The sequence below is a fragment of the Megalops cyprinoides genome, chromosome 10, assembly GCF_013368585.1.
Source record: "Megalops cyprinoides isolate fMegCyp1 chromosome 10, fMegCyp1.pri, whole genome shotgun sequence".
Classification (NCBI taxonomy): domain Eukaryota; kingdom Metazoa; phylum Chordata; class Actinopteri; order Elopiformes; family Megalopidae; genus Megalops; species Megalops cyprinoides.
In genome coordinates this window covers 18,631,242-18,658,656 of record NC_050592.1, presented here as the reverse complement: position 1 = coordinate 18,658,656, position 27,415 = coordinate 18,631,242, and the positions used below count along the sequence as shown (strand labels likewise).

Sequence of the window (27,415 nt, the reverse complement as noted above, 5' to 3'; positions counted from 1 at the left end):
CACATTACTTCATATATTTAATTATCTCTGCATGAATCCAAAGTTTTTATTTTTATGATATTCATCCTGCAAGTGGTGGTCACTTAAGTGAGCCCTGTTAGTGGTCATTCTTCACCTTGTTCACATCAACAGCACAAATCAACTTGTTTTGGTCCAGGAGGGGAACAATCCCATGATGCCGAAGCATGTAATTATAGATTGAAACACAAAGCCTGCCTGACACCCTTCATCACCACCGCTGTTGAAAAACACTTATTCCCGTTAATTACCAGCAAAAACAAGCAGATCTGCATTCGCGTTCCCCTGCCTCTCCACATGAGAGATTATGAAACAGGCGCTGGTGATGAAACTCAGCCAGGGCAGTGGAGGCTCTTGTACAGTCATCTCCGTGCAGTGAGAAGACACGTTGTAGCAGCCTGTGCCTCTCCTCTGAGGCTGAAGCTGGGAGATAGGTGGTCCGTCTTTCTCAGGAGATCACCCCGAGGGATCTGGTTTCACTGACAGGGGTTCCCCATTCCAGAAACTGCCATTTGACTCAAAAGGAGTGGTCATCATGTCTGAGATTGCTGAGGATGACCTAAACGTCGTGATACGAGGGGAAGCAGAGGATGTCTTCTTAGAAGGTGGGTTTGTCTCGGGGGGGGTGGGGGTGTCTAGGGGGGGGCTCAGGGGCTCAGAGACTTTGTGGTTTCATAGTGAAAGGTGTGACCTGTCATATTCAGGTTTTGAGTTTGGGAAGAACACAATGTCTCCAGGAAATATTTGTTAGTGTGAGCTAATGTCTGAGGCTGCAACAGAGAAGCCTCATTAATTAATATTTCAATTTTACATCCTCTCATGGCATCTTAAATCGTCCTACAAGATATGCAAGGACGGTCTTTGCAGAGGAAAATTCAAATGAAAAACAACTATCGCTGAAGTTCAGTGCTTCTTTAATGTTTAAAGACATATATTTTAAAGAGGATAAGAAGCTTAGGTTTCATGTCCTGGTGTTCTCATAAAAAATGAATGTGGTCCTCGTGCCAGCAGAATTTGTTTCCACTTATGTTTTGTTCCTGCTGTAAGTAATTATGATGAATGTTTTCAGCATTCTGTTTGCTTCATATAAGATTGGGCACCATAGGGATATTAAGACACTTTTTTACTTTCACATCTATAATCAAAATATGCAGTGTGGTGTTGCGTTTTACAACCTTTCTATATTATATGTCATACGGGCGGTTAAATCTGAGAGATATTATTATATGGCACTTCAAAAACAATGCATTTACTCACCACATTACTGAATTTCTTTTCCCTGAGCTGCTCGGACAGACTTAAAAATAATAGGACTTATGTTCTTACACTGGTCTGACAATGTTACACTGCCCTACATTGGTCTTGGTCTTGTTCATGGGGAGGACTTGTATGTAGCTGTTTATATCAAGTCTCTAATGAATGTTGCTGTACTTTACATTTAAAAATATGATCATTTTAACAGCACATTGATACGTCGAGGAGAAAGGTCATGGGTAAGACCAGATATAAAAGAAATTTATAGCCAAGTTACACATGCAAACAATATTACCAGGAATAGCTCTTTTGAATATTTCATTGTTTGTGGAATCATTTTAATAAAAATTTACCTCAACATCTACGATATTGTGATATTCTAATATCTTCTACAACCCAGTAATTGGAGCAATAAGCTTTATGAATTCCATAATAGGTGGAGCTAATGTGCTGTGACTTCCTTTAATAAATCAGACGCTGCTTCCCACAGGAAGAGTGTATGACTGATTTAAATCAGAGAGTCACTGATCTAGATGCCATTTGATAGCTCCATAATTTTTGGGCTCATTAAGCCTAACAACATTTCTAGCACTATTACGATAATTTCAATTTGTTCTGTAAAGCCAAACATTTTTAGCATAGATATTTTAGCATTAGATTCTTTTGTTGTCTTCTCACATGGGGAAAAGCAGGTGGCCACTGAAGGTCATGTAGTGACCATCATTATCGAAAACCTGTGTTTTTGCCCAGAGACGCATGTAGACTTTCGCTCCAACGTCCAACTGCAGTGTTGCCCCATTGGACGCACTGTCACCGGCAGAGTATTTTTCATCATAAACAGACACTACCCTTTGTCCGTTATGGTGCAAGCTCAAAGCACTGGTGTGTGAAGACCAACCAAACCCAGTAAACCGAAAGACGTATACTCCTCTCACTGGAGCCACAAAGATACCTGCATCAGAGGTCAGTAAATAAAGAGATGATGAGATCACTCAAGAAATGATAGTATTTCATCTCATTGTAACATGAAAGCCATGAAGTTAAGCTAGCAATTCATCTGTTATCTCATACAGATATACATGTACAGCAGATGAATATACACAGTACCTGTAGTTGGGTTGTAAGCATTGCCAATGTTAGTGAAGACCTTTCTGTAGACCACAGTGACATCAGTGTTGAAGGGTCCAAAGTATTCATGACCAGATCCTAGCAGGGTGGCTGAGAATGCCACTTTTGGTCTTTCTGTGAATACAGCAGTCAGCACACTCTTTTACTACAATACAAATATATTTCAGATAGATAACGAATATCTAATGTATCTAATATCTATCTTCTATTCAGACCTATATCCTGGCAGAATAAATTGTTAAACTTTAAATCACAGAGCAAATGTAGGTTTCAAGACATGCTGCTGTTATACAAAGACTCTGTTATCAAAGACTCAGTGGTATTCTACCACATTACAGTGTACTGAGATGTATTACCTGAGTCTTCTTCTCATTAGAATTCAGGACTGGATTGTACACAGGGATCTAACTACTGTTCTGTAGTTAGATTCCTGTGTTTTCTGTGGCCTGTATTTTGGACCCACAATTTGTTGGAAAACTGCCTTTTGTAAGGTAATTTGCTGTGATTAAATGTTAATTCATTCAATAAATAGATCAATGGCAGTTTCATTCAGTCCCTTATACTGTATCATTGTAAGACCTCTGTTCAGACCTCTGATTCCAGCACTTAGCCTATGTGCAGCCTGGAAGCAATGGCAACTATAAAATCATTAATCATTATATAATTTCCCAACTATAGATAATGCTAACTTTCAACAACAGAGTCAACTTTTTCCCAGAAATACTTAGTTTTACTTAAAACACGATTACTTTAATGCAAAATATGAAAAAGTGTAAATCTGAAGTTTGTGAAAAGTTTCTCACTTTTATTTTACAGCAATGAAGAATACACACAATTGCATGCTTAATATTCTTTGTTAGACACATCACTACCAGTTGGTTATACACATTAAAGGCAATGCTGCTGAATTGAATTTGATCAATAGACATACCACTACTGTAATGGATGTATGAAATGAATAGCAACTAAATGACTTATTTGTAATGAAACAATCATGCACAATGTGGCTTTCCCTGATTCAACACCTTAGAGCCAGGGGGCTGAATTGCAGGTTTCAAAATTAGGTTGCAACACAGGGCCATACAAATAATACACCACCGTGGACTGAACTGCACAGTAAAAATGACTCACTGACAGGAGTCTGATTCCCATCTTTGCATTACCTTCATTTTGTCTGATCAGCTCCATCAACAAGGTTTCCTGCTTTGCCAGCTTTGTCTCGGTGCTGTTTGCTCTCACCTCCATGGCTGTAACCTCCGCTGTCAGAACTAAAATGACATACAATGAAATAAATAATCAATGAGATATCTGAATGTCATCTCCATTCTGACAAAAACCAATGACGTACATTACCTTCATTCTCTCTCTTCACCTCACCCAACAACGTGTTCTGCTCATTCACCTGGCCATCGGTGGCTTTTAAATTAGCATCCATGACTCCCAGTTCCCCTGTCATGATTTCCAGTTCAGTGGTAAGCTTTGCCACATTCATTTTCTGTTCCTCAAGCTGGTTTTCACTGACGTATAACCTGCCATTCATAGTTCCAAGCTCTTCTCTTGTGAGTCTCAGTTCAGCTCTCAGCTCAATCACTTCAACGTTCTGTTCTTCCACCTGGCTCTCACTGGCTTTTAATCTGGCTTCCATGGCTGTTAATTTCTCCTCCATGGCTCTCAGTTTCTCCCCAATGACACCTATGATTTTCAGCAAAGAGCGCATATCAGCCTGGCAGCTGGATTGGCCAGCTGCAGCAGCAGCCTCTGCCGTCAGATAGCTTTCAGTTTTAACTTCATTCTCGTGGCTTTTTCCATCTTCAGCGTGAACATGCTGAGTTATGTCCCTCATAGCGACCTCTCCGCCATCTTTCTGCAATTGTGCGGCAGATTGATACAGCAGTAACAGCGACAGAACTACAGCGGTCCTCATTTTTAACTGGATGTCCAACCCTTAAGCTCAGGGCATGCCCCCCATCTTTATATACATATGCCAAATTAATCATTACATTCGATAACTGCCTCTTTAAAAACGACATTGGGTAAAATGTGGCATGAAGAGTCGGAGATTAATCATTTCACATGATTAGGATGATCACGTTTACTCAGAACCTGTACAAAACCTCCTAAAAAGGCAATGGAAAAGCACAAACCTGTTCTATTTGTCAGTCTTCTGTCCCCCCCCCCCCCCCCCCACCCCGTATTTACTTTTGCGTGAACGTGAAACTTATCTGCAGTTGAGGCTGCATGTGTTGAACTTCTCAGGACGTCCTTGTAGAATTAATCAGTGAGACACAGGTCTCATTGGTAAGAATGAAGAATTTTTATAAACATTTGGTTTCTTTACTGGAAAGTGAAGTGCTCTGACATAAAACCATAATTTGATTCATACCCAGCATATCGAATAAAGGTGTGTAACTAATTTGATTGTGGTCTGTAGGTAAGTCGATCTGGATAATCGCGTTTGCCAAATGACAATAATGTTATGTCATGTAATATTAAACGATATACAGTATGTCACTGTGATAATTGTTTACATGCAGTCGACATGATCAGAGCAATGCTGCATGTGTTACTTAACCTCACAAATTATTTGATTGTCTGGAGGACCAAATAATGTAGAACCATTTAAACCCACTGTAAAATGAACACAAGGTATTCCTTCTCAATACTATTGCAGTTCAAAAGACCCTGTCTGCAAATGGCCATAAATATCATTTTGGGTGACACTTTAACACTGCGATACTAAATTTTAGTGCAATTGTTACTTTGCTTTCTGTTTACCTGGGGGGGGGGGGGGGGGGGGGGGGGTTCGGGTAATTTCATTTTAATACTGCAATATCACCACATTACATAATATACATATATTATACTGTATATATTATTATTCATGTAATCGAAACATTACTGCCCCTTGTTTTCCAGTTACTGTGTCTTTAATTCTTGTGTCCTCTAACATTCTGGGATGTATGCTATTAAAAGCCAGTCAGCGCCTCCTTAAAGCGCTGGATGAAGTCTTTCAAAGCAGTATCATTAGATTTTATTGAGGATTATATTTGCTTTTGAACATCTGAACATTCTATGAGCGATATGTCCTTCAGATTTCTGCTTGAAGAATTAGAGATTCTCACACAGCCTAATTCAAACAATTACAAAGGCAAAAAGCGTATGGCGAGTGGGCTTATTTTTCTTCTGAAAAAGGCTATTTTTGTCATAGGATCGTGAGGATATGTAACTAAATCTGAAGTTGTACAGTGTACAGTGCATTGTACAGTGCAATTCTACTTGCTCCTCGTGGGTGACTCCTTGTTTTTGAGACTTTGAGATATTTCATAAACGTCACTGAAAAACTTAACTGCTGTTGTTGAGCATTATCATCTCCAGTTGATGTCAGCCTGGTCTTTGACATCCTCGCTGGAAAGATGTGTGGAAGACATTCGAGGGCTGATGGTCGCTACTGAAAAGGTATAGTATAGAGTATACTGGCTTGTTGCATGTGGAATTATTACACAGCAGAAACACGTTATCAGCAGTTGACATCAGCTAAACCATCAAAGCCTTGATGGATGAATACTTTCGCTTTTATAGGCTCTCGTTCGTTAAAACGTTGCAATTCAACGCAACAAACGGCGCTGGTTGTTAGGCATTGCTTGGTGGAGAGACAGTTGTTGAGACATACTGATTGGAGAGCCTTGTAAATTTCTGCTGTACTTTGCTGTGGGATTCGGTGAAAGTAGTTTTCTAGAGGTGGGTGCGATCATTTGTGGATACAGTAGTTATGTGCTGGCGTTAAATGTAAAACACGTCGTATGTGCTGTAAGTACAAGTCTAAAACTGTTCTTGTGTCGATATTGCGCACTACTGGCATGTCGCAGTACTAGCGACTTGTATGACTTAAGTAGCAGCAGGCAAAGGGATGTGCACTGGGTGCGCTTGCATAAAGTTAGTTTCTCGATGTGTTTGCGATATTTAATTTTATCATTGTTATGTTTGTGTTTTCTTGGTAAATGGTGGGGTACTTTCGTCATGGTAACTGATGTGTAATTGTCTTTTCTTTTGAGGAAAAGATAACTTTGGTGCTATGTATACAGATGTATGGACCCAATTCTCTTCAGTGGTTGTCCATAAAGCCTTGAGTGGCTTTTACAATTTTACAATATGAGGTGCATTATTGCTGTGAAAAGGTCATGTAAATTACGCAGTCTGCGCTAAGGTCAGAAGCGTAAAGTTCTGTTTCTCAGAGTTTAAAAGAGGATGGTTCTGGTCAATTAAGTGATCTCTGTGGACTCCCACCACCTTCCCACCCCCACCTCATGCGTGTATGTGCATGGGTGACAGAATGGTAGAGAGTGCATTACTTTACATACTAACTGGAGACTGCTGATGTGAGCACTGACCAATATCAAACCAACTTAATACTGAAAATTGTTAAACTGCAGACCCATGTGTTGTTAGAGATGCCTGGGTTCCAGATGCCTATTTTTTCACACTAGGTACCAGGTGTTGACAGACAGCCTAAACACCTGCTCATTTTGGATGGGACAATTGTGTATCTCTTTTTTTCATCTGTTACCTGAAAGATAGGTTCTCTGCACTGCATATGACCAACCGAAATGGTGTTAACAGATGGGGGTGAAACTGAGATATGGGGATACATTAACTTCTCTGCAAAATATGAGTCTTCAGAAGTGGGGATTTACTACTGAGCTGTTTGTTATGATTCGCCTGTCATGAATTATTGTATGGTCTGGATGGTACTCTCTTGCCATTGTCTCTGAGAGTGACATGTTTTGTCCTGTGGGCAGCCATGTGGTACAGTTGTTTAAGAGCTGGGCTTATGACTATAACATTGCAGGTTAAAATGCAAAGTAGGGCATTGTTGCTATTTCCTTAAGCAAGATATTTTACCTGAATTCAGTAAGTGTTTACTGTTTGTCTTGGCCTGAGGGATTTATTTAAAAAATCTTTTAGCAGCTTTAAACAGATTTATTGCATATGATAAGGAAAACATTTATGAAAACATGAAGGAAAAGTATCAGGCAAAGAAGTACAGATGAAATACCTGAAGGTGTGTCTGACCAGATTATCAAGAGGAAAGAAAACAGAATGTTGAGTGCACATTGTAACAACCAATCAGACCCCAAGGTCTGTCAAAAAGATTTTATTTCATGAGCTTACTTGTCTTACAGGACTTGTCTTTGCAGTGAATTAAGGTACCAGTGAAACTTGTGCTGTGGGTTTTTAAAATGCATGCTGTTGTTTAAGAAATCTGGCAGAATGCATTTACCTCTCAGAGGGAAGTACATGACTTTCCCTCTTCAACAACACCCACTCACAGTGTCCAGAAAAAATGTTTCCTAAGGGGTAATGGTTAAAACAGTGTGTGTGCATGTGTGCATGCGTGTGTGCATGTGTATGTGTGTGTGCATCTTTTTCTTCGTCTTCTCTCTTTTTTTCTCTTTCTCTATCCCAATGAACATTGCTATGAGCATTTTTGGAAAAGGAGTGCCCAGTGTTTTCTCAGCTGATGGTCATTTACTAAGGCAAGTCACATTCTTGTTAACTGTAATGTCACACGCCGGTCATGCTCTCCCATGGACAATATAGGCCCCTATATTCCTCTGAATGTTTATCCTAGTTTGCTAAAAACTAAGAGATGGAAGTTCAGTACACTGTAGTGACCCAATGATTCATGTGTAATGATTATTTTATGCAGCAGTGGCATGTGCCATAGAGGCCTTTTTAAATCCAGTTGGCTATTTCTTGTAGCTGCTTCTAGTTTTTGTGCCTCTTTTTGACTTTTAGAAGCTGGCTAGCAAGCTAACTGTGACTGATAACTTCTAGCAGAACTTCAAAATGCTCATAGCAAATTAACACAGACAATCTCATTATTTTTCCTAAGTATCTAATGCAGGCAGATGCAGCATGTATTGCATTTTTATACAGTGTATGGGTGTCAAAACATAAGTAAAGTATAAAGTAGTTGTTAAAAATGTTGCATTGTAATTACAAAGTTGCACAAGTAAATTTGTGTTTTGTACATATAGGAGGGTGTGTTGCTGGCAGCAAGTTATTTGGAGAACTGAAGAGCTTCAGGGCAGAGAGGTTGCTGCTTTGCTAGTTAAATACAGTTCAGGTGTTTTTCTGTTAGAACACAGACAAGTCCTATTGATGTTTGCCACATTCCAGGGGAAAGCTATTTCTTTGCTCCCTTATTATAAATGTGCAAATTAATTGGAACTGAAAATAATAAAGTTATTAACAGATAAGCAAAGTCTTAAGTAATGGTTTTGTTCTGGAACATTGGAAATTAATTTGGTTCCGTATGTGGTTCTGCTCCAGGGAAAAGGTGTTCATTTTTGTCTAGTTCCCTGAACCAGTTCTATTCCCTTCTGTTCCCTGAAGTGAAGATGCATCTGTTTCAGTGGTTCATCACTTAAACTGATGCTGTTTTCATGCATTGCTTGGGAAAAAACAGTGCCACATTCAAACAATTGATCACAGGAACCCTAGAATATTCAAATATCAAATGAATCTCAATGCTTATCCTTGGAGTGAAGCTCTCTGACAGGATGTAGAGAAGGCAGTCAAAGGGGTTTCACAGGGTTCGCCCTGGGCTCTCTCTCTCCTCGTTGTTTAAGCAGATGAACAAGCTTTTCTGCAGCTCTGCAGGGAGTGTCACATAGCCCCCCTGATGGATGTGATGGATATGCAGTGTTGAAGCAGCATGTGGCTTTAAGCTATTGCACATTTCAGTAAGCTGCTGTGCCCTGCTGTTGTGGCTTGATACTTAAAATGAACTGCTTCAGCAGCTATCCAGCTGTTGAAGGGAAAATGAAAGCTGGGCAAGTTTCCTTGATGTGCTGTGCTGTGCAAATGAACTATGTGATAACTATGTGATAATGAAGCTTGAGCCCAGAATCGCAGAAAGCGCACCACTGACTATAAAAACTCCAACATACAGACACGTACAATTGCTGATAACCTTTTTAAACAGCTCTTTAAAATATAGCTCTCCAATCTCTTGGTACAGTAGGGAGGTAATTGGAGATGCTGGTTGCTACGTGAGTGGGTGTACAGACAATTGTTATCTGGTTGTTGTTTGTAACAGTAGGTAAAATAGCAGATCCTTTTTTGTGTGTTTGTATTTGTTTTGGGCGACCATTTACACTGTAGATGGCTCTGTTTTAAAATAGAAAGGGGTGCTTTTGTATATATCTTCATGAACCATATTTTTCACATTATATTATTTTACATTTTATATATATTACACATTTTACGTATCTACATGGCATTTGAGAGACCTGTACCAATTTGCATAAAGGAATTTGACACAGATGTACAATAATGACCTTTAACAGATGGCTGTGTGTGTTTTTATATGCATATGTATATGGCAGTACTGACCTGCAAAAACATATTCTGAAACAATTTGTTCCACAGAAATTTCATAGTTCAACAGGATGTACTTAGCCCAAATGAATTTACTCTGTAAATGAAATTGTATCCCTTAACAATGAAGGTATAAGATTGCTTTATCGAGTGTAATCTCAAATAATGTAAAGAATAGTAGATCCACCTTTAAAGTAAGAGCAATGACTCTTTGGCAAAAGAAACATTGCTCAGAACCAGCAGAGGTTGCAGTAGAAGCCACCAGACTGAATCAACTATACTTGATCTAAAGGAATGTCTTTCAGTGATGTGTAAGGTATCATATCAGTAACTCACACTTGAGATGTGAAAAAACTATAGTTAGTGAGAAAAAATGGACATCTTTCCGTCCTTCCTGTAATGTTTGCTAAAGAGAAACTGTAACAGCAAGTTGTATGAGTTGCAGCATCAGTGCCACATCTGGAAGAGGATTTTTACTGAACTGGTTTGTGGTGGGGAAAGAACAAAGCCCCAGTGTTTGAGCCAGAGTTGGCTTCCCACGTCTGCATGGTGGGCTCATAACAGCCCTGTTGTTTTATTTAATGTACATTGTTTGCAGTCACCATAGGGAATGTCATTTCTACTGGAATAGCAATTCATGACAGGCTCCCATTGAAAGGATAGCGTGTGTAGTCATCTACAGCTCCCACACTTTTCTACTCCACTGTCCTGCTCCCTATTATGTGATCACACAGGTTGGTTTGATGCCTGTGCCAGCATGGAACAATGTGAAGACCCACCTCAAAATCCATTGCTTTACACAATACTGAGTATTATGTAAATATTAGTATTACAGTATGAGTACACAATGCATAAATCACAGCTTTTCCACACTAAGTGATGTAGGGAAAAGTTTGGGGTGAGAATCCTGTTACAGGTCCCTTGAGGTCAAGGACACAGAGGGGCTGACATCAAATTGTTCTTGGCAGTTCTTAAATGGCTGTTTTGGGGTCTGATTGTTACATCATGAGATTATTGTTGGAAAAAGTAAGCCAAATTTGAAAAAGGTTCACCTCTATTTGGAGCTCATCAGCTGACACTTATTTGTACAAGATATGCTTTGTTTTGGTTTTAGTCTAATCACAACTCAAGAAATAGTTTTATGGATAATGTGTCAAATGCTGCAATTAGGATTTGAGCAAACTTGCATGTGAGGGCCTCATACCAGGATCTCTCTGACATGGCCTTATGAGCATAAGTGTCATGTGTAACAAAAAGATCAGACTGGTGTCTCGGTTGAGGTTGGACCATACTAGAAGGACACATGTATATACCCACAGTTAATTCCATTTTGAAAAGTAAACTTTTAAACACAAGGAAAACAGTTTTTTTTTCTTCTTCTTCTTGTGTTAACTTTTGTTTCATGCACATTGATGTTTATTTCAGGTCTAAAGACTGGTCCAGGTTCTTTTGTCTTGGGTGGAGGTACACAGGTCTAGGTTGTGCTCAATGTGATATGTTACATGACAGTGTATAATTACTATTTCGTACATGTGGTGCGCTGTAATGCACAGTTTGGAAAGGTGAGGAACCCTTTCCCCCTTTGGATTCAAATACACCATACAGTTGCCTGTATTCCCTTGCCTTACCTGTCCTTTCCTGTATGTTCCCACAGGTTCCTCCCACTACCCAGAGGTCATGGCAGCTGTCCCCCACTCTCCTGGGGGCCCCAATGGCATCATCCGGAGCCAGTCCTTCGCTGGCTTTAGCACCCTACAGGAGAAGCGCTCAAGGTGAGTGGGAGTGAGAGTGAAAGTGGGAGTATGAGTGTGAGAGTGAGAGCAAGTGGAGCAGTGAGAGTGTGAGTGGGTAGGGTGTGTGCTGTAGGATTGGGAGAGTGGGAAACAAGGAGTGGGAGTGTCTCTGTTTGAGATTTGCAATGGGAGTGCAAGAGAGAGTGGAAGTTAGCGTGGGAGTGAGAATAGGAGTGAGATTGAGAGTGGGAGTAAGACTAAGACTTCTGATGGGAGTGGGATAGTGAGGGGGTTAAAACCAGAAACAGGGTCGGAGGCAGTGTTATTTAGAGATGGAGTTCAAAACCATTCAGGCTTCCCACAGGTTTTCTTTCAAGCAATGAATAATTATTAACGGTTCATTAATTGTACTTTGAAGAGATAAACAATAGTTGTGGTCATGTCATCAGTAAGAAACAGGTTTTGATGTGCTATTCTAAATTAGTAACAAACTGCCAAAGGGGAAGATGCTCCTGTCAAGACATCTTTGCAGATTGGCTGGTCCACAGCCATTCTGGTAAAGAATGTGATGATAAAAGAGTATATTTATAACCAGTCAGAGGTCAGTATACAGAAAAGTGCAGATCAAATGGAAGAATGGAATCCAGATACAACCATACTGCTGTCACATAGAGGTCTCTGGCCCTGCCTGACATTCTGTCTGGTTTTGTCTCCAGATGCAACTCTTTCATAGGAAACTCTCTTGTGCTGAAGAAGCCCCAGGCCAAGCCAAAGAAGACACAACTGTCGGGCCATAAAGGCGGCAGCAACAGCTCCCGTGAGCCACAACCGAAGAGGGTGGAAGAGGTGTACAGGGCACTGAAACAAGGCCTGGTGTGAGTATCTCTCTGCTTCTATCTCTCGCTCTCTCACACGCACACACACACACACACATACACATACACACACACACACACACACACACGCACACACGCACATGCACACACAAACACACGCACACACACACACACACACACACACACATACACATACACACACACACACCCACACACAAACGCGCGCACACACACACACACACACACAGACACACGTACCCTCCTTGTTACCTACAGGTGTGGTGAGAGCTGACCTGCTGTTTGTCTCCTCCCATCAGTGAATATTTGGAGGTGCACCAGGTCGAGCTGGACAAGCTCACTTCCTTGACGAAAGACATGCAGAGGAACTCCAGGCTGGTGAGACAGGAAATGACATCATCGCGACAACATCTGATGCCAAGGCAGCTGCAGCAATTCATTTTGACCCTGTTTTTAAACTTGAATTTATGCTTATTTTTAAGGACATATCTATATGCAGGGTGATGTACGGCACTAAGAATACAAAGTATGAACTATACAGGGCAAACAACCTCCTTACTACTGCAGAAGAGCTTATTTCAGTTTCTTATCTAATACTGAATGCATTACACCACTATTTAGTTTCTGAGTTAATGATACTGCAGTGGTAATCATGGTCCAGTTTCACATTTATAGACTGCACAAAAATCAGACAATAACATTGATTTCAACAATTCAAAACTACTTTGCAGATTATATCCAGACATTAAGAAAGTTTTCATTTCATAATATTGATCATATTTTTGTTTTGTGCTCTTCAGGGGGTGTTGTACGATCTTGACAAGGTGAGTTAAGAGGGGCTTGACCACTCAAATACTCTGTTAATTGGTAAATCAGTATATAAATCAGCTATTATCTTTCATGAAATTCAACTACAAAGATAACATGCAAAGACTTTTTATGCAGACTTAACATGAATTCATTAAAATTTATTCATGTTACAGCCATGTGGCCTTGATCAGTTTTATATGTGATGGGTGAAGCCTTCAATGGATTTGAAGTAATAATGATGCATATTTTTACATATTTATATTGATGATTTAATTACATTTTTTGGATAAAACTCTGACTGTAGTACATTGGGTTTGTATAGTGGCATCATGCCGTTGAGCGCAAAATGTCTGCCATTTGACCCATCCACAATGATGCAAGTTAGAGAATGGCCATTCATGTGCTTTCATAGCAAATCAAGACATTGGAGAGGTACATCCGCCGGCTGGAGTTCCACATGAGTAAGGTTGGTGTTTTTTTTTTTTTTTTTTTATTATTATTTCTGAATTTCTCTGTATCATGTGGATAATGACTGATGCAATTAATTTTGGATAACTAGCCCCACTAGTTACACCAAGTGGTTCTTGGGTATAAGAAAGTGTAACAGATGTAATGTTAAGTGTTATTGCATCAAGTCCTTCTGTACGTCACTATTCTCCTGTCTTTTAACACAGTAATTTCAGAGTGTGAGTGTGGGTGTAGGGGTTGTGTCATATTCCAGTCAGACCGAGGCCACAAAAGATGTGGTTCAACCACCTGTAGACACTGCCCCTGTGAGACTGCAGTCTTTGCAGTGCCATTCCACCTTGATCCTGGAGGGCTAAAGGTTTTTGTTATAAATACATTTTAATCCACCTGGCTCCGTCCAGTGCTGTGCGTAATTTCTCACAATCTGTCAAAAGGGATAATTTTCTAATCTGGACAACTTTACAAATTGATAGATTTGGGAGAATATTAGGGGAAAAGGTACATAATAGCGCTCTGATACCATACATTCTAATCTACACTGCTGGAAGGTTCCGTTCCCAGTGGGGCAAAGCTCTTGTTTCCTTTAACAAGGTACTCAACCTGAATTGCTGCAGAGACTGTGCAACCTCTGACCTCCTCCTCCCCCTCTGCCTCCTACACCATCGGCTGTGCTGCAGCTCACCCGGCACCGGCGCCCCCTGCAGGCGCCTCCCACTCATGTTTAAACACAGACCTGACGGGTCACAGAGTGGACACAGAGTGCGTCCTCCAATTGCCTTGACACACCTCAGTCTCCAAAACCTCTGACCACCTGGTCCTTTCTTCACACAGCCAGCGAGAAAGAAGGACAGAGTATGGTGTCTCTCCCACGCTCAAATGCAACCAATGTGTCTCTTACATAAATCAACCGCTCAACATTCGGTATCCATGGAAACTTGGCCTGGAAACACACAGGCTTTGAAGCACAGTGAGAAAGAAGAGAGAGTCATTGTGTGTGATAACCCTTGTTGCGTATATGTTCTTTTCCAAATCCACCGATTCCTTCAGTTCTGAGTCTCAGGTGAATCCTCATTTGTTTTGTAATTTCCTCAGTTTGGTCACCATCTGGACACATTTTTTTTTTTCTTATTTTCCACATCTCTTTGAGCAAGCTCTTGACAGTCTCTTTAACAGCTCTTAAACTTTTTAGTAGAGGATTCAGCCAGGGAGCTAGTTTTTAAATCCACCCTCAAGAAATGGTATGTCATGGTTTGTGCCTATAAGGTTGGGTTTTTTTTTTTCAAAAGTACAGTACTGTAAAAAAAAAAACTCAGAATGTAACTTTTGTTGTACTGCAGAGCCTGCTGGGATTGCAAATCCAAAAGTAGGCGGCTTGCTGAAGTGTATCTGATGAATGTCTTGATGGTGGATGTTGCAGTAGGCCCAGATCTAGTCAATTTTTATAGAGCTCCATGAGGACAATTTGACAGTCCAGAGAACTCAGCACTTACAGTTCTCAGGATATCATTCATCTCTTTTTCCACTTTCACAGCACAATCTTTTTTTCAGGATTAAAGTGTTACATAAGTCCTCCAAATTTCCACACCATCCGTGCATGAAATCCAAGGCTGTGATATGTACTGTTTCAGTGCAGTTAAAAACATCTCCATCATAGTGTGGGCAGCAGTGTAGCATACTGGTTAAGGAGCAGGACTTGTAACCAAAAGGTTGCTGGCTTGATTCCCCACAGGGGGCACTGTTACTGTACCCACAACTGCCTCAGTAAAAATCCTGATAATGTTGTAAAACAAAAACTGTAATCGATGCAAGTTGCTCTACATAAGAGTGTCTGCTAAATGCCGGTGATGGTGCAGTGTTGTGATAGAGCTGGCTGTGATAGGGGTGTAACACAAGGAACATTATCTTGACAGGTGACAGGAGTTAGGGTTGGGCATACAGTGGCCACAGTGGTTATCATGATTGCAACTACACGTCTGCTATAAATACCACAAAAAATGCTACATGCTAAATGTTACAAATCCAAATCTTTATTGGAGGCATTCAAGGAAAGTGCCACTCATATAAGGTGCAACATTATTGTGTCATCTTGGATTTGAACCTTCAGCCTTCACAGGTTCAGTGCTGTAACCACAACTCTATCCATAGAGTCCCAAGGCTCTTGGCATACTCCACGATTCGTCCTTTATTTTTTCTGGTCCTGAGAGATTATGAACAAATTTATTTTGAGGAATTGGGCTTTTTAATTTTTGTCATGCTTTTGCCTGAGAAAAACATGTAGAAATAGTGTACTCATATGTCTACGCAGCTGATAATTATTTAAATAAATATCAGTTCTCTTTTACTCTCCACATAGACTTTTGCTATTTTTATAGTTATCTTAGATACAGGTGAACATCAGAATGACTTTTTTTCCTGACTTCTTTTCCTTTTGATTCCCTCAGACAGTTCTGACTAATAATGTGCCTCAGAGTTCAAAGGCCAGTCCTAGTCCCCAGGGAGATTTTTATTCCCAGTAGAACCTCGTGTTTCCCCCTGGATGTGACTGAGGAACACTTGTATACCTCCCTTCGTGTCTGTGATATGAGAAGATTGGAAAGTGTGAATAGATATAACAAGTCCTTCTATCAAACAGCAGTAGTGAGAAAAGTCTGCGTCATTTTTTTCTCTGCGGAAGCAGCAGGAGAGCAGGTCAAAATCCCATCTGTAATACAAACTGCAGAAAATCCTTTGGGGAATGTCTCTCTTTCAGAGGCACACTCAGCCTGTGTGAATATGTGCGTGTGTGAGTATGTGTGTGAGTATGTGCATGTGAGAGTGTGGATATTTCTGTGCGTGTGTATGTGTGTGTGTGTGTGTGTGTGTGTGTGTGTGTGTGAGTGTGTGCATTAGTGTGCTTGTGAGAATGTGAGCATTTCTGTGTGTGTGAGACTGTCACTGCTGTGACGGGGCTGTAATGAGACCTGTCCCCCAGGTGGATGAGCTGTATGAAGCCTTCTGCATCCAGAGGCACCTGCGGGACGGAGCCTGCAAGATGAAGCAGGCCTTCTCCACCTCACACTCCTCCAGGAGCTCCCGTGAGAGCCTGGCTGAAGTCAACCGCCGCTACAAGGAGTACAGCGAGGTGGGCGAGTCACGCACACATACCCTGAATGTGTACATTTCCTCACATGCACACACACACAGACACACACTCACATGCACATGTACACACACACACACGAATACGCATGCACATACCTAGCAGGTGCGTTCCCTCCCACACATACACATACCCAGAAACAGATTCTCCCACGTGTACCTTGCAGGTTGCATTCATACACATATAAGCATATCAAAATGAAACAACACCCTGCAGTATGTCCTTGACTTTGTTCAAAAGCACACACACAGAAGAATATTTTCTAAGCACTGTCACTTTTAACCTCTCCCTATAAAAGTGTATGCCTTTCCTTTCTGTTAGATTCAATGAATTAGTGAGTGAATTAGTGAGCACACAGGTTCATACCGCAAGTAATTTTTTGTGTTTTAAGAGGTCGTGTGTTATTTTTGGAATTGTCCCATCAGAATATGAGCACTTTTGAAAGTGAGCTGGAGAACCTGCTGGGGGAGTTCCACATTAAAATGAGAGGTAAGACACCGGTAATGATTCATCATTATCTGAATAGTAACTTGAATGGTTCTCAAAGACCTCAAAAAAGCCTGGTGTTGTTTCTTTTCTGGTCTACAACTTTTTCTGTCTTGTGACATAAATGGTGTTCAGTAAAAGCAGTAAGTTAGAAAAATCAAGGTGTTCAACAGTTGGCAAATAATAACAAGTACAGAGAGACAGCAACATACAGTATATCTGAACTGCAACATCTCTCTGTCTCCCAGGTCTGGCTGGCTTTGCTCGACTCTGTTCAGGAGACCAGTATGAGGTTAGTACCACCAATTACGGGTCGTATTTCAGTCCAGTAATCTAGTAATGGGAGAGAGAGGCTTTATGAACCCAATAATTGACGAGGCTGACCATGTGCTTTCAATCCCTTCACACACACATTTGTGCTTCAAATCACTTGTGGTGAACTTTGCCCTGTATAGCAAAATGCCAAATGGTTAAAATCAGTGAGTTAATAATGACACACGACAGCTACGTCCATTTTGGAGCTCATGAACCCTCATTCTTGCATTAGCGATGACATTCCTGTCCTTCCTCTCTGAGGCTGACTGCAGGCGAGGGAACCTGCAGGGCTCTTTCAGCTCCTGTTCGCTCCCCTCAGGTGTTCATGCGTTACGGGCGCCAGCGCTGGAAGCTGAAGGGCCGGATTGAGGGGAACTCCAGGCAGAGCTGGGACGGGGAGGAGATGGTGTTCACTCCCCTCATCATCGACCTCATTTCCATCAAGGTGGGAGGAGTCAGAAGCTGATGGCTCCTTCTGATGTTTGTAGCACGCAGGAATGCAAGCATGACCCCATGAATTCTCCGTTCAGCCCTTAAGCTATAGTGATTGTCCTTCAGTTTTAGGGACCATGCAAACCACAAGGTCAGTGTTTAGCAACGAATATTCCAGAGAGGTACATTCCCCCAGTGTCTGTGAGAAGGCTGACATCTGCTGGCTGTATTTTGTAAGGGAATCCAGCTGTAAATAAAATATTTATTGATTTTTGAATGCATGCAGTTATCACATTGGCACTGGACAATTTGGGGGAAGCAGTAAATGAAGTATGGGGCAAAATATAGGGAATTAATATTAATTGTATTGTATTAATTGGTTGGTGAAAACTATTACATAAAGCCTAAAGGGACCTAAAGGGATGGAAATGTACTTCATCACTCAGCCATTTTTAACCTTTTCCGCCTCTTCCTGATGTGTTGCTTCAATCAGGTTTCTGAACTGAAAGGTCTGGCCAATCACATCCTGGTGGGCAGTGTCATCTGTGAAACCAAGGACCTCTTTACAGCCATGCCACAGCTGGTTGCTGTGGATGTCAATGACCTGGGCACCATCAAACTCAACCTGGAGGTTGCTTGGTAGTAAGTGGAATTTTTTGATTGAATAAAGAACCCTGATGATATTACTGCCTTGTTTTTGACCATAAGCTCTCAGGTTAACCATGTTGTTTCTGTCCCCTTCCTCACAGTCCGTTTGATGCGGAAGACCTGACTCTTTCCTCTGGGAACTTGTCCAAGGCAGCTGCCCTGCAGAGACGGGTATCTGTGTACAGCCAGGACACCCCTGAAACTCCCATCTTCCAGGAGTCCCCCTACTTTGTGAGTGGCTGTCTTCCTTCAGAGTTAGGCAATCAGGGTGCGGAGAACAGGATGAAAAGGTGTGAAGAACATGGTATCAGGGGCTGGAGAGCAGGGAGACGGAAGCGGGGAGTGTGACTAGCACAGTGAACATGCTAGAGAAAGGCAATTCAGTGTTTCCATACTCCCGATGCTATCTTTTTAAATACAGTCACAAGCAACACACTGATGTTTTTTGCTGTAATTTCCTCTGTCAGGGAATTCTCAGGCTACAGGGTGTGAAGAGAGTGCAGTTTGTCTGTGATAGCGTGTGCTCGTTTTGCATGCTGCTTCATGTTGCTCACCCCCGCCTCCCTCCACCACCACCACCACCACCCCCTCCCCCCACTCTGGCGTCTGTCACGCGAAGAGCTGGCACACCCCCCAGCAGGACGGCCAGCACCCCTCATTCCTCCACACCCTGCGCGACACCTTCTTACAGAAGATGAGGCGCAGCCGCTCGCTGGCCGACCTCCCCACGCTGCGAATGCGCCCCACGTCCAGCCTGGAGGTCTACGTGAGTGCGGCGTGTGCCCTGCTCCTGTGCCCAGCTCTTAGTGTGCCCATTGCTGTTTGTCTGGTTTCATTTTCCCTGGGGTGTTGTGTGCACTTCAGTAATGTATCATTGGACACCTTGTTGCATTCTCTTAAAGATTACTCCATATCAAATACTCATTCCTAGTTATCTCATGTCTGTGTCATATTACTCATATCAAAATTTTAGTTTTAGATTTCTGGATAATGTAAAATGTGAAAATCCCAGAGGGGGAAGTGCTTAGTTGGATATACCGAGCATGTACCAATAAATGTCCTTCCCACACAGATGCTTGTTACGTTGAACCAGGTACCTTACCTGGGTTTGATTAATGAAGCCACCTGAGTTGTCTTGTAAAGGGTTCTTTCAGGCAGAGCAGATGAGTAATGATCGCAAAAAGCTGGAGGATCCAAGTCCTCATGTTGAATTTGGCACTTGAGGGCTCGACCCAGAATTGCCGTGGCAAAGAGTGTGTAAAACAAGGCCTTGTGTCTCTAACCTCTCTGTCTCTTTCTGTCGCTCTTTCTCTCATGCCTAGCAGTCAACCCTGCCTGATGATGTGTTCGAGAACGGGGGGTGTGGTGTCACCGAGTGCAAGCAACTGTTCTTCACCTTCTCTGACACACCCCAGTCCAGCCCTCTCACCCTCCCTGGGCGACCCAATCCTGCGATCATGGTCACGCCGCCGGAAAATGACTGCCAGTCTCTGCAGTCCGAGAGCATGGAGGATGGCAGGCCACAGAGAGACGGGGACGAAGAAGATGGGGTGGAAGAGGAGGATGAGGAGGAGGAGGAAGAGGGGAGCATTAGCATCAGCCTGGCCAGTGAGGCTGATGGCGAGTGGGAAGAGCAGGCGGAAAGCCTACAGAACGGATCTGCTTCACAGGGCTCTGACCGGCTCTCAACCACCGACGTCTTCCTCGACCATGTTGTGTCTGATGCCCTCCTGCAGGACGAGGGCTCGGACCTGAAGCCCGTGGAACTGGAAGCAGAAGAGGGCAACCTGACCAAGCAGCTGGTGCGGAGGCTGACATCGGGGGATGTGCTACTGGACCCTGCGCGGCCGGAAGGAGCCCTGGGCTGGGGCAGCAGTCTGGAGGAGGCCTTCCACGGCCTGCTGCTGACACTGGAGGGCCTGCAGGAGAAGAGCAAGGAGCTGCAGGAGCTGGAGCAGGAGGTCCTGCATCTAGAGGACGTGCTGAAGGTGAGAGAGGACACCCTAAGGGTTAGTGGGAACACATTGAGGGAGGGAGGGAGGACATCATGAAGGAGAGAGAGAGAACATCATAAAAGAAAGAGAGAGGGCAACCTGAGAGAGACAACACCATAATGAAAGAATCTTCTCCATTCTCATATATTTGTATTAGATATATTGCTAGGTGGCCTTTTATGGCCTACATTGTGGACACATATATGTTGAGTATGTCAGTAAAACTATTTCTGGACTTCTCTTTATCACTTAAAACAAATTCATAACAGACATTTGGCCCGTATTGTATGCATTTCTGAAAATGTCTAAGAGACAGTTCATATTATTCTGGTATATTCTTGGGTTCTTGTAAATGTTTACTTTTGTTCTTTCTATCTTATAGAGATAATATGGTTGACATATTAAGAATAAGGAAAAATACAGCAATACTATGCACCATGCATGTTTCTTGCACAAGGAAAGACTAATGAAAAATCATATGAAGAAAAGAAACTTGTTGGTAGTGATTTTTGCAGATGACATCTGTTCCACATTTAAACTTGTTTTGCATGCCTCTCTCAGAGCAGAGCTCCCGCCCACAGGAGCAGATCTTCCAGTCTCAGTCTGACAGTGGAGAGTGCTTTAGAGAGCTTCGACTTCCTCAACACCTCAGACTTTGATGACGATGACACAGGTGACGATGACCTCCCTAACTCAGGCTTCTTCAGCACAGAGTCAGAGAGAATCGGGTGAGTTTGGGGTTGGACAACCAGCCCGTTCCCCATGCCCCACCCTGTCCTCGTGCATGCTGGCTACTGTCCTCTGTTCCTCTGACAGCCTGGCCTCCACAGCATATGTGGGCTAACTTGTCAGGGCTAGATGGACAAGTGCTACTGTCTGTGTGTGTGTGGGTGTTTATTCCTTGTGAGGTCTGTCTGCTCTGAGCATCTCAGTACTTTGTGGGCTACGTAGCTTTTCTCTGGAGTGTCTGATCTTTCTGTGTGTGTATGTGTGTATGTGTGTATGTGTATATATATATATGTGTGTGTGTATATATGTGTGTGTGTGTGTGCGTGGTGCACATTACGTCATAATTATCTAGTAGGTTTGTTGATTCAACCCATGGGGAACCTACTAAATACATTTTTTTAAAAAGGCCTCGGTGGATGTGGTGACTGTGTTCCTGTTTCAGGGCAGGCCAGCACCCGGAGGCCAGGGGCCATCTGAGTGAGGCTCTAACGGAGGACACGGGAATGGGGAACAGCGTGGCTGGCACCCCCCTTCCCCTCACCACCGGGAGCGAGAGCCTGGACATTGCTGTCACCAGACACCTGCAGTACTGCTGCCACCTCATCCAGGTGACCGCACACACCAGAGCTCTCACAGATGCAGTCCTGCAGAGTCGCCACCCAGCAGGACATTTACACTTACATTAACATGTATTCATTTGACAGACGCTTTTATCCAAAGTGACTTACAAGTGAGACAGAGTACAACACAAGGGACAATTTTCACATTTGGGAATTGCTTTGCTCCATGTGTCGGGGCCAACACAGTGCTGCTAGGTCAAAAATTACAACCCTTCACACCCAGTCCTGCATTTTGTAAATGTAGGCTAGCCCCATAATGTGCAATTTCAAATACACTATTACCTTCATTTTGAATATAATAAAAGGTAATTCTTACATTTCCTTATTTTTCTGATATAGCTTTTTGTGTTTTAAGAATCATATCAGATCATAACATCAGTACTGGAGAAATATCAATCAATGGATCTATGTTGATACTGTAATATCATTTAAAATTAGACTGTGATGCAGTGTTTCACAGTAAGCATTTCCTGAGGGAACAAAAATATTTAAGCTATTATTAGATTGGAAAACCTGACCCCTCAGGCAATCCACTTAGACTCTTGGAAATAATTGGATCCAAAAAACTACAAAAATTATTGTAAACCTTCAGGGTCTTTGAATCAATGTTTAAAAGTGTGTATGGAGTGTACAGTCAGTGAGATTTGTTCTGATAATCTGAATGTGATTGCAGCTCCTGTCCAGTGGTGGAAGCCCCTCCCATGTCAGAGCTCAGCTCCATAAAATCTCCTCTCAAAGCCAGCTTCTAGAGGAGCTGGGAGAGATCTGCACTGACCGGCTAGGGACCATCTGCACACCTGCTGATGGTCAGTGGCTTCGAGACCCTGGAGCAGCACCAAACGTTATCTCTGCTTCTGCAAAAGACACTTACCTTTGAATTTTCCATATGCTCTCTCTCACATCTTTTGCTCAATGCCTTGGATTTACTGTACTTTAACTGTGTCTTTATTATAACCCAAGGGTTTTTTTGCGAAACTATAAATCATAGTAGAATCAATAATAATAATAATAGTAACCATAATCATAATAATAATCATAACAATAATCCTGTGCTGTGACCTCTGTCCCTCCTCTCTCCAGTGCTCCCGGGACTGGCCGAGAGGCCTGCTCTGCTCCTCTTCTGGTCCCAGCTCAGTGGTCCAGGCAGTCCATTTCACAGCACCCTGGACAGAGCACTGAAACACCTGCAGCACAACTATACTGAAGTCTTGCAGGAGAAACACCTCAAGTCTGCAGACACGGGTACAGTCACATTTCTAAATGCGCTGTTCTAATATTAGTTTCGAATTTAAGTCTGGGAATCAAGTGTCTTTGGTCTGATATAAGAGAAGCCCCTGTAGACTGGAATCTTGGCAGTGTTTGTTTATCTATGACAGTTTTTTGTGTGTCTCATGAGAAGAGATATGCTGTAGCACCTGTTTCTGTGACTTGAAAGATTCTCTGAAAGAGATGCATCTTGTGCAGGTGTGAATGGGATGATCTCTGTGAGACGTGGGTGTGTGCATTGATCTCTTAGAGGGATATGGTATGTGTGTATGTGTGTATTGATCTCTTAGAGATGTGTGGTGTGTGTTTGTGTGCATGTGTACATCCATGTGTTTATGAGAGCAGTGCGTGTGTATATTGATCTCTGAAAGGGGCGTGGCACGTGTATGTGCATGTGCTTACGGACCTCTTAGAGCAGCATGGTGTATGTGTATTGATGTCTGAGAGAGGTGTGGCGTGTGTACGAGCTTTCATGCTCTGATATCTGAGAGTGGAGCGTTGTGTCCTGTGCCTCAGTATTTCGGCTGGTGATCAGTGAGATGGTGGACAGGAGTGAGCTGGCCTCCCCCTGCCCTTCACCCTCTGCCCTGTACCAGGATGTCCTCACCGTGTTCCAGTTCCACAACTACGTGTGCGCGCACGACGTGCACAGCATGGAAGAGCACTTTCTCCAGGTGGCCAGGGAAGGTATGCCAAGGGACTGCATCACAGCAGGGAACACACATCTCCAGGACTCATTTCACAGGGTGACACAGTCATTGTGCAACTATGTGGTGCAATGATCATAGGTCAGGACTTACACCACTGATGTTGGAAGACTGAGTCCTAGGTTGGGCACTGCTGTTGCACATCTTAATGCTGACCTCTGTTAGTAACATGAATATTTTCAAAAAAACTGATGTAATTCCCCCTAGATACTGACCTCTGCTGAGCAACTAAAAAGCTTATTCAGCAGCAGGTTTGATGCAATTCTCTTGAATACTACAGAATTCTTCAAGTCCTTTTCAATCTGTTCAGTCTGTTCTTCAAATCAGACTGATTGGTCAAAGTCAAAAAATTTGTTAAGGTTCTTAAACAACATTTTACCATTCAAAATACATTGCATTACAGTACATTGTATGAAACTGGAATCTAAGAAAATAGCATTTCTGTGACCGCATCAGGTTAAGTCTTCAAGCACCTTGCGCAGATTGTGATGTTGTTTTATTATCGTGTCCTGTCCAGTGGACTTTGTGGCAGGGCTGCGCTCTGGTGACCCAGTGTGGACACTGAGGGAACTGCAGGAGGTCCAGGCCTCCAGCCTTTGGCCCCAGGAAGAGACTCTGAGGGCCCTCGCCACACTCCTGGTGGCAGATGACCCCCAGCTCAGACAGTCTGTAGCCACCTTCCTCACTTCAGCTGCCACCCATTCTTCCTTCAGAGCAAAGGTCTCAACACTTGGTCATGCTTGGTCATGATGTCACTTTTCTGCACACCTGTCCTCTTTTCATTTGCCAAACCAGCATCCGTACACTGCATTATTTATCTGTTTGTCAAGTCTTCTGATTAAGCATTTTCTTAAACTTTGAATGATTTAATAGGATTATGGAATGGTATGGTTTGTTAAATGAGAACCCTTTTTTAATTTGTAAGTGCTATGTAATAAGCATCAGTTTGTAAGGCCTCAATGGTGAGCTGTCTGTGATGTGACACTTTTACACTTCACGTTGCCACTTTTTTTCCTTCTGCATGGTCTCATACTGCGACAAGTGTGCGCATGAAACTTTTTCCAGGTCATTAACATCATTAGTCCTCAGAAACATGGATTATATTTGATACTGGAACTTAATTTACATTGGAACTGCGTCCCAACCTTGGCTTCTTAGTATCATAAATGTTACATACAACCTGCCTGTCAGTAGATTTTGATAAGCTGATATGACATTGACTGTGTGCACGTGCCTATGAATGCTTGCATGTCTGTGTGTATTTGTGTATTTATGAAGTACAGGCGGTGGATTGCTACATTCAGGCCCTGTCGGAAGCAGGGGTTCAGACTCAGAGAGAAGCCTGTGTCGCTCTTGGCTGCTTACAGGTCAGTTGTCAGAGATCAGAGGCAGGGGTGTGGTACCCAAGGACAGGATTAAGATGCAAAGGGAGAAGGGTGGGGATAGGGTGGGGCCATTAGAAGATTGTCGGTTTTTTCCTTTTTTTAAAATTTGCAATTCCCAATGCTCTTTCTCTATTTTCTCCCCAATCTGGAATGCCTTGATGTGACATAGAAGCTGCTCATTGCTGCAACCCCCTCTGAAAATCCAAGAGAGCGCACATAAACATGTACTTTCCTCTCAAATACAAGATGTCTCTACCACTTAACTCCATGGCCCCCATGCCAAGCTTACCAAGACACTTCATGTGCAGCTCTATACAGACAGACTGCAGTTCCTTGACTAGTCTCTGGGGGTTGCTAATGAACAACAGGAGAAACAAATCTATGGCCAGCTTACCCACCCCTATACCCCTAGTCAAGACAAAGCTAATTTGTTGCACTGCTGTGGGCTCATGATTATAATGTTCTGTCACCTCACCCATATTTTAGGCCAGTGAGGGCATTGAGGCGGTGGTGTCCCTGTGCAACTCAGCCGATGAAGAACTCCGTCAAGTTGCCATAGAAACCTTGCTTACCTTCGGTGAGTGTGTGTATGTGAGAATTTGATTTGTGTGTGTGTATGTGTGTGAGACCTGGTAGTTGAGTGCAATATGACAAACAATTGGTATCTGTATCCCTACAGGTGAAGAAGGGCAACTGGCCTATGAACAGCTGGACACAGTTCCCAGGGAAATGGTACATCTGGGCTCACGACGAGGGAACGCCATCACCACTGCCCTTTGAGGGGCCCATCACTGCTGGCACACTTTGGAGGGCCCATCAGGGGAGGCTCCAGCCTAGCGTAGCTGCAAAGGCCCTTTCATTCAGAGACTGGAGCTTTTCACATATGTTCATTCTGAACCATTTAGCCATTTATGTGTACACAATAATTGTTATCAGAACTATTATGAGAATACTATAATAACACTATAATCTGTTGTTGCACACTCTGCTATAAGTATGAGTAAAATTACTTGTTTCTGTTGTTAATAGTCAAGATTTCTTTTGCACTTTGAAATTGCATTGTAAGAAGCAGGTAAATACAGCATATTGTACTTCGTATAATGTGGCATATTATAAATGATATATTTTTTTTTTCCTAATATTTGAGGGATTTTACATATAACATGAATACTTTTTGGCAGTAGGGATGATATGGTCCCACAATCCCACAGTCCTATCAGCTTTTAGTCCTATCAGAAGCTTTTACAGCTGGGAAAGGACCAGTGTAGGCTTACAAGCCTAAAACCATGAAAGGTAAAACTTACTTTTAAACCAGGCATGAGTTAGGGTTTGTGACCTCCATGATATGTAGAGCTGCCATGCACTGTCAGTCACACACTCCTATGAACCATTAAAATACTGCTCTCCACAGCAAAACACTGTTATTGACTCAAATTAATGAGTCATTGATAACACCACTCATGTTTTAAGGTCTATGAAATTTCACTTTCCCATCACTACTATAAACTAGTAATTTTGCTGAACCTGCTTTGGTCATTTTGCATTATCAACAGGTGTGCCAATTTGAAAAAGGATCATCTATCAGCAGCTGATACTTTTTACTTCAGTGTTCTCCTGTGTAACCTTAATACATGTCACATGAAAGTTTTGAGCTTGTAGACCAGTCTGTTTCTTATAATTATTGAAAGTTAAGTTAAAGGAAATGCTGCTACCACATTAAATGCAGTCAAGTAAAAAGGGAATCAATTGCCTATGGAATATCATTAAAATGGCACACTTTTACTGATGTAAAACAATCAAATACCATTTGTGTGTTTAAAGGCAAGTATGTAGTTACCTGTATCAAGCTCACAAGTCTCCACTGAAGATCTGGTATGTAAAATGTTCTCTGGGATGCACTTTCTCCAGAGGGAGAAGACATCACACCAATGCACAGATGCAACATTTTACTGCAGAGCTCCCATCTTTCATATGGCTTCACAGATTATTTTGGAAAAGGGTCACCTTGATTTTTGGCAACATAGATTCCTGATGCCTTGAACCAGT

General features: G+C 42.4%; 1 protein-coding gene across 1 annotated transcript; it reads left to right on the top strand.

The window, feature by feature from the left end:
- Positions 1-362: 362 nt before the first annotated feature.
- On the top strand, positions 363-26,216 carry LOC118784639 (rho family-interacting cell polarization regulator 2-like). The gene is made up of 23 exons (XM_036538981.1): positions 363-623; positions 11,438-11,555; positions 12,233-12,391; positions 12,670-12,748; positions 13,171-13,194; positions 13,593-13,646; positions 16,620-16,769; positions 17,213-17,276; positions 17,522-17,565; positions 17,908-18,033; positions 18,514-18,662; positions 18,770-18,899; positions 19,288-19,434; positions 19,994-20,656; positions 21,224-21,390; positions 21,834-21,999; positions 22,685-22,817; positions 23,092-23,253; positions 23,794-23,964; positions 24,502-24,704; positions 25,268-25,351; positions 25,856-25,946; positions 26,049-26,216. Exons 1-23 carry the CDS (start codon positions 554-556, stop codon positions 26,147-26,149), a joined length of 3,255 nt encoding a protein of 1,084 aa, XP_036394874.1. The 5' UTR covers positions 363-553; the 3' UTR covers positions 26,150-26,216.
- The last annotated feature ends 1,199 nt before the right edge of the window (positions 26,217-27,415 follow it).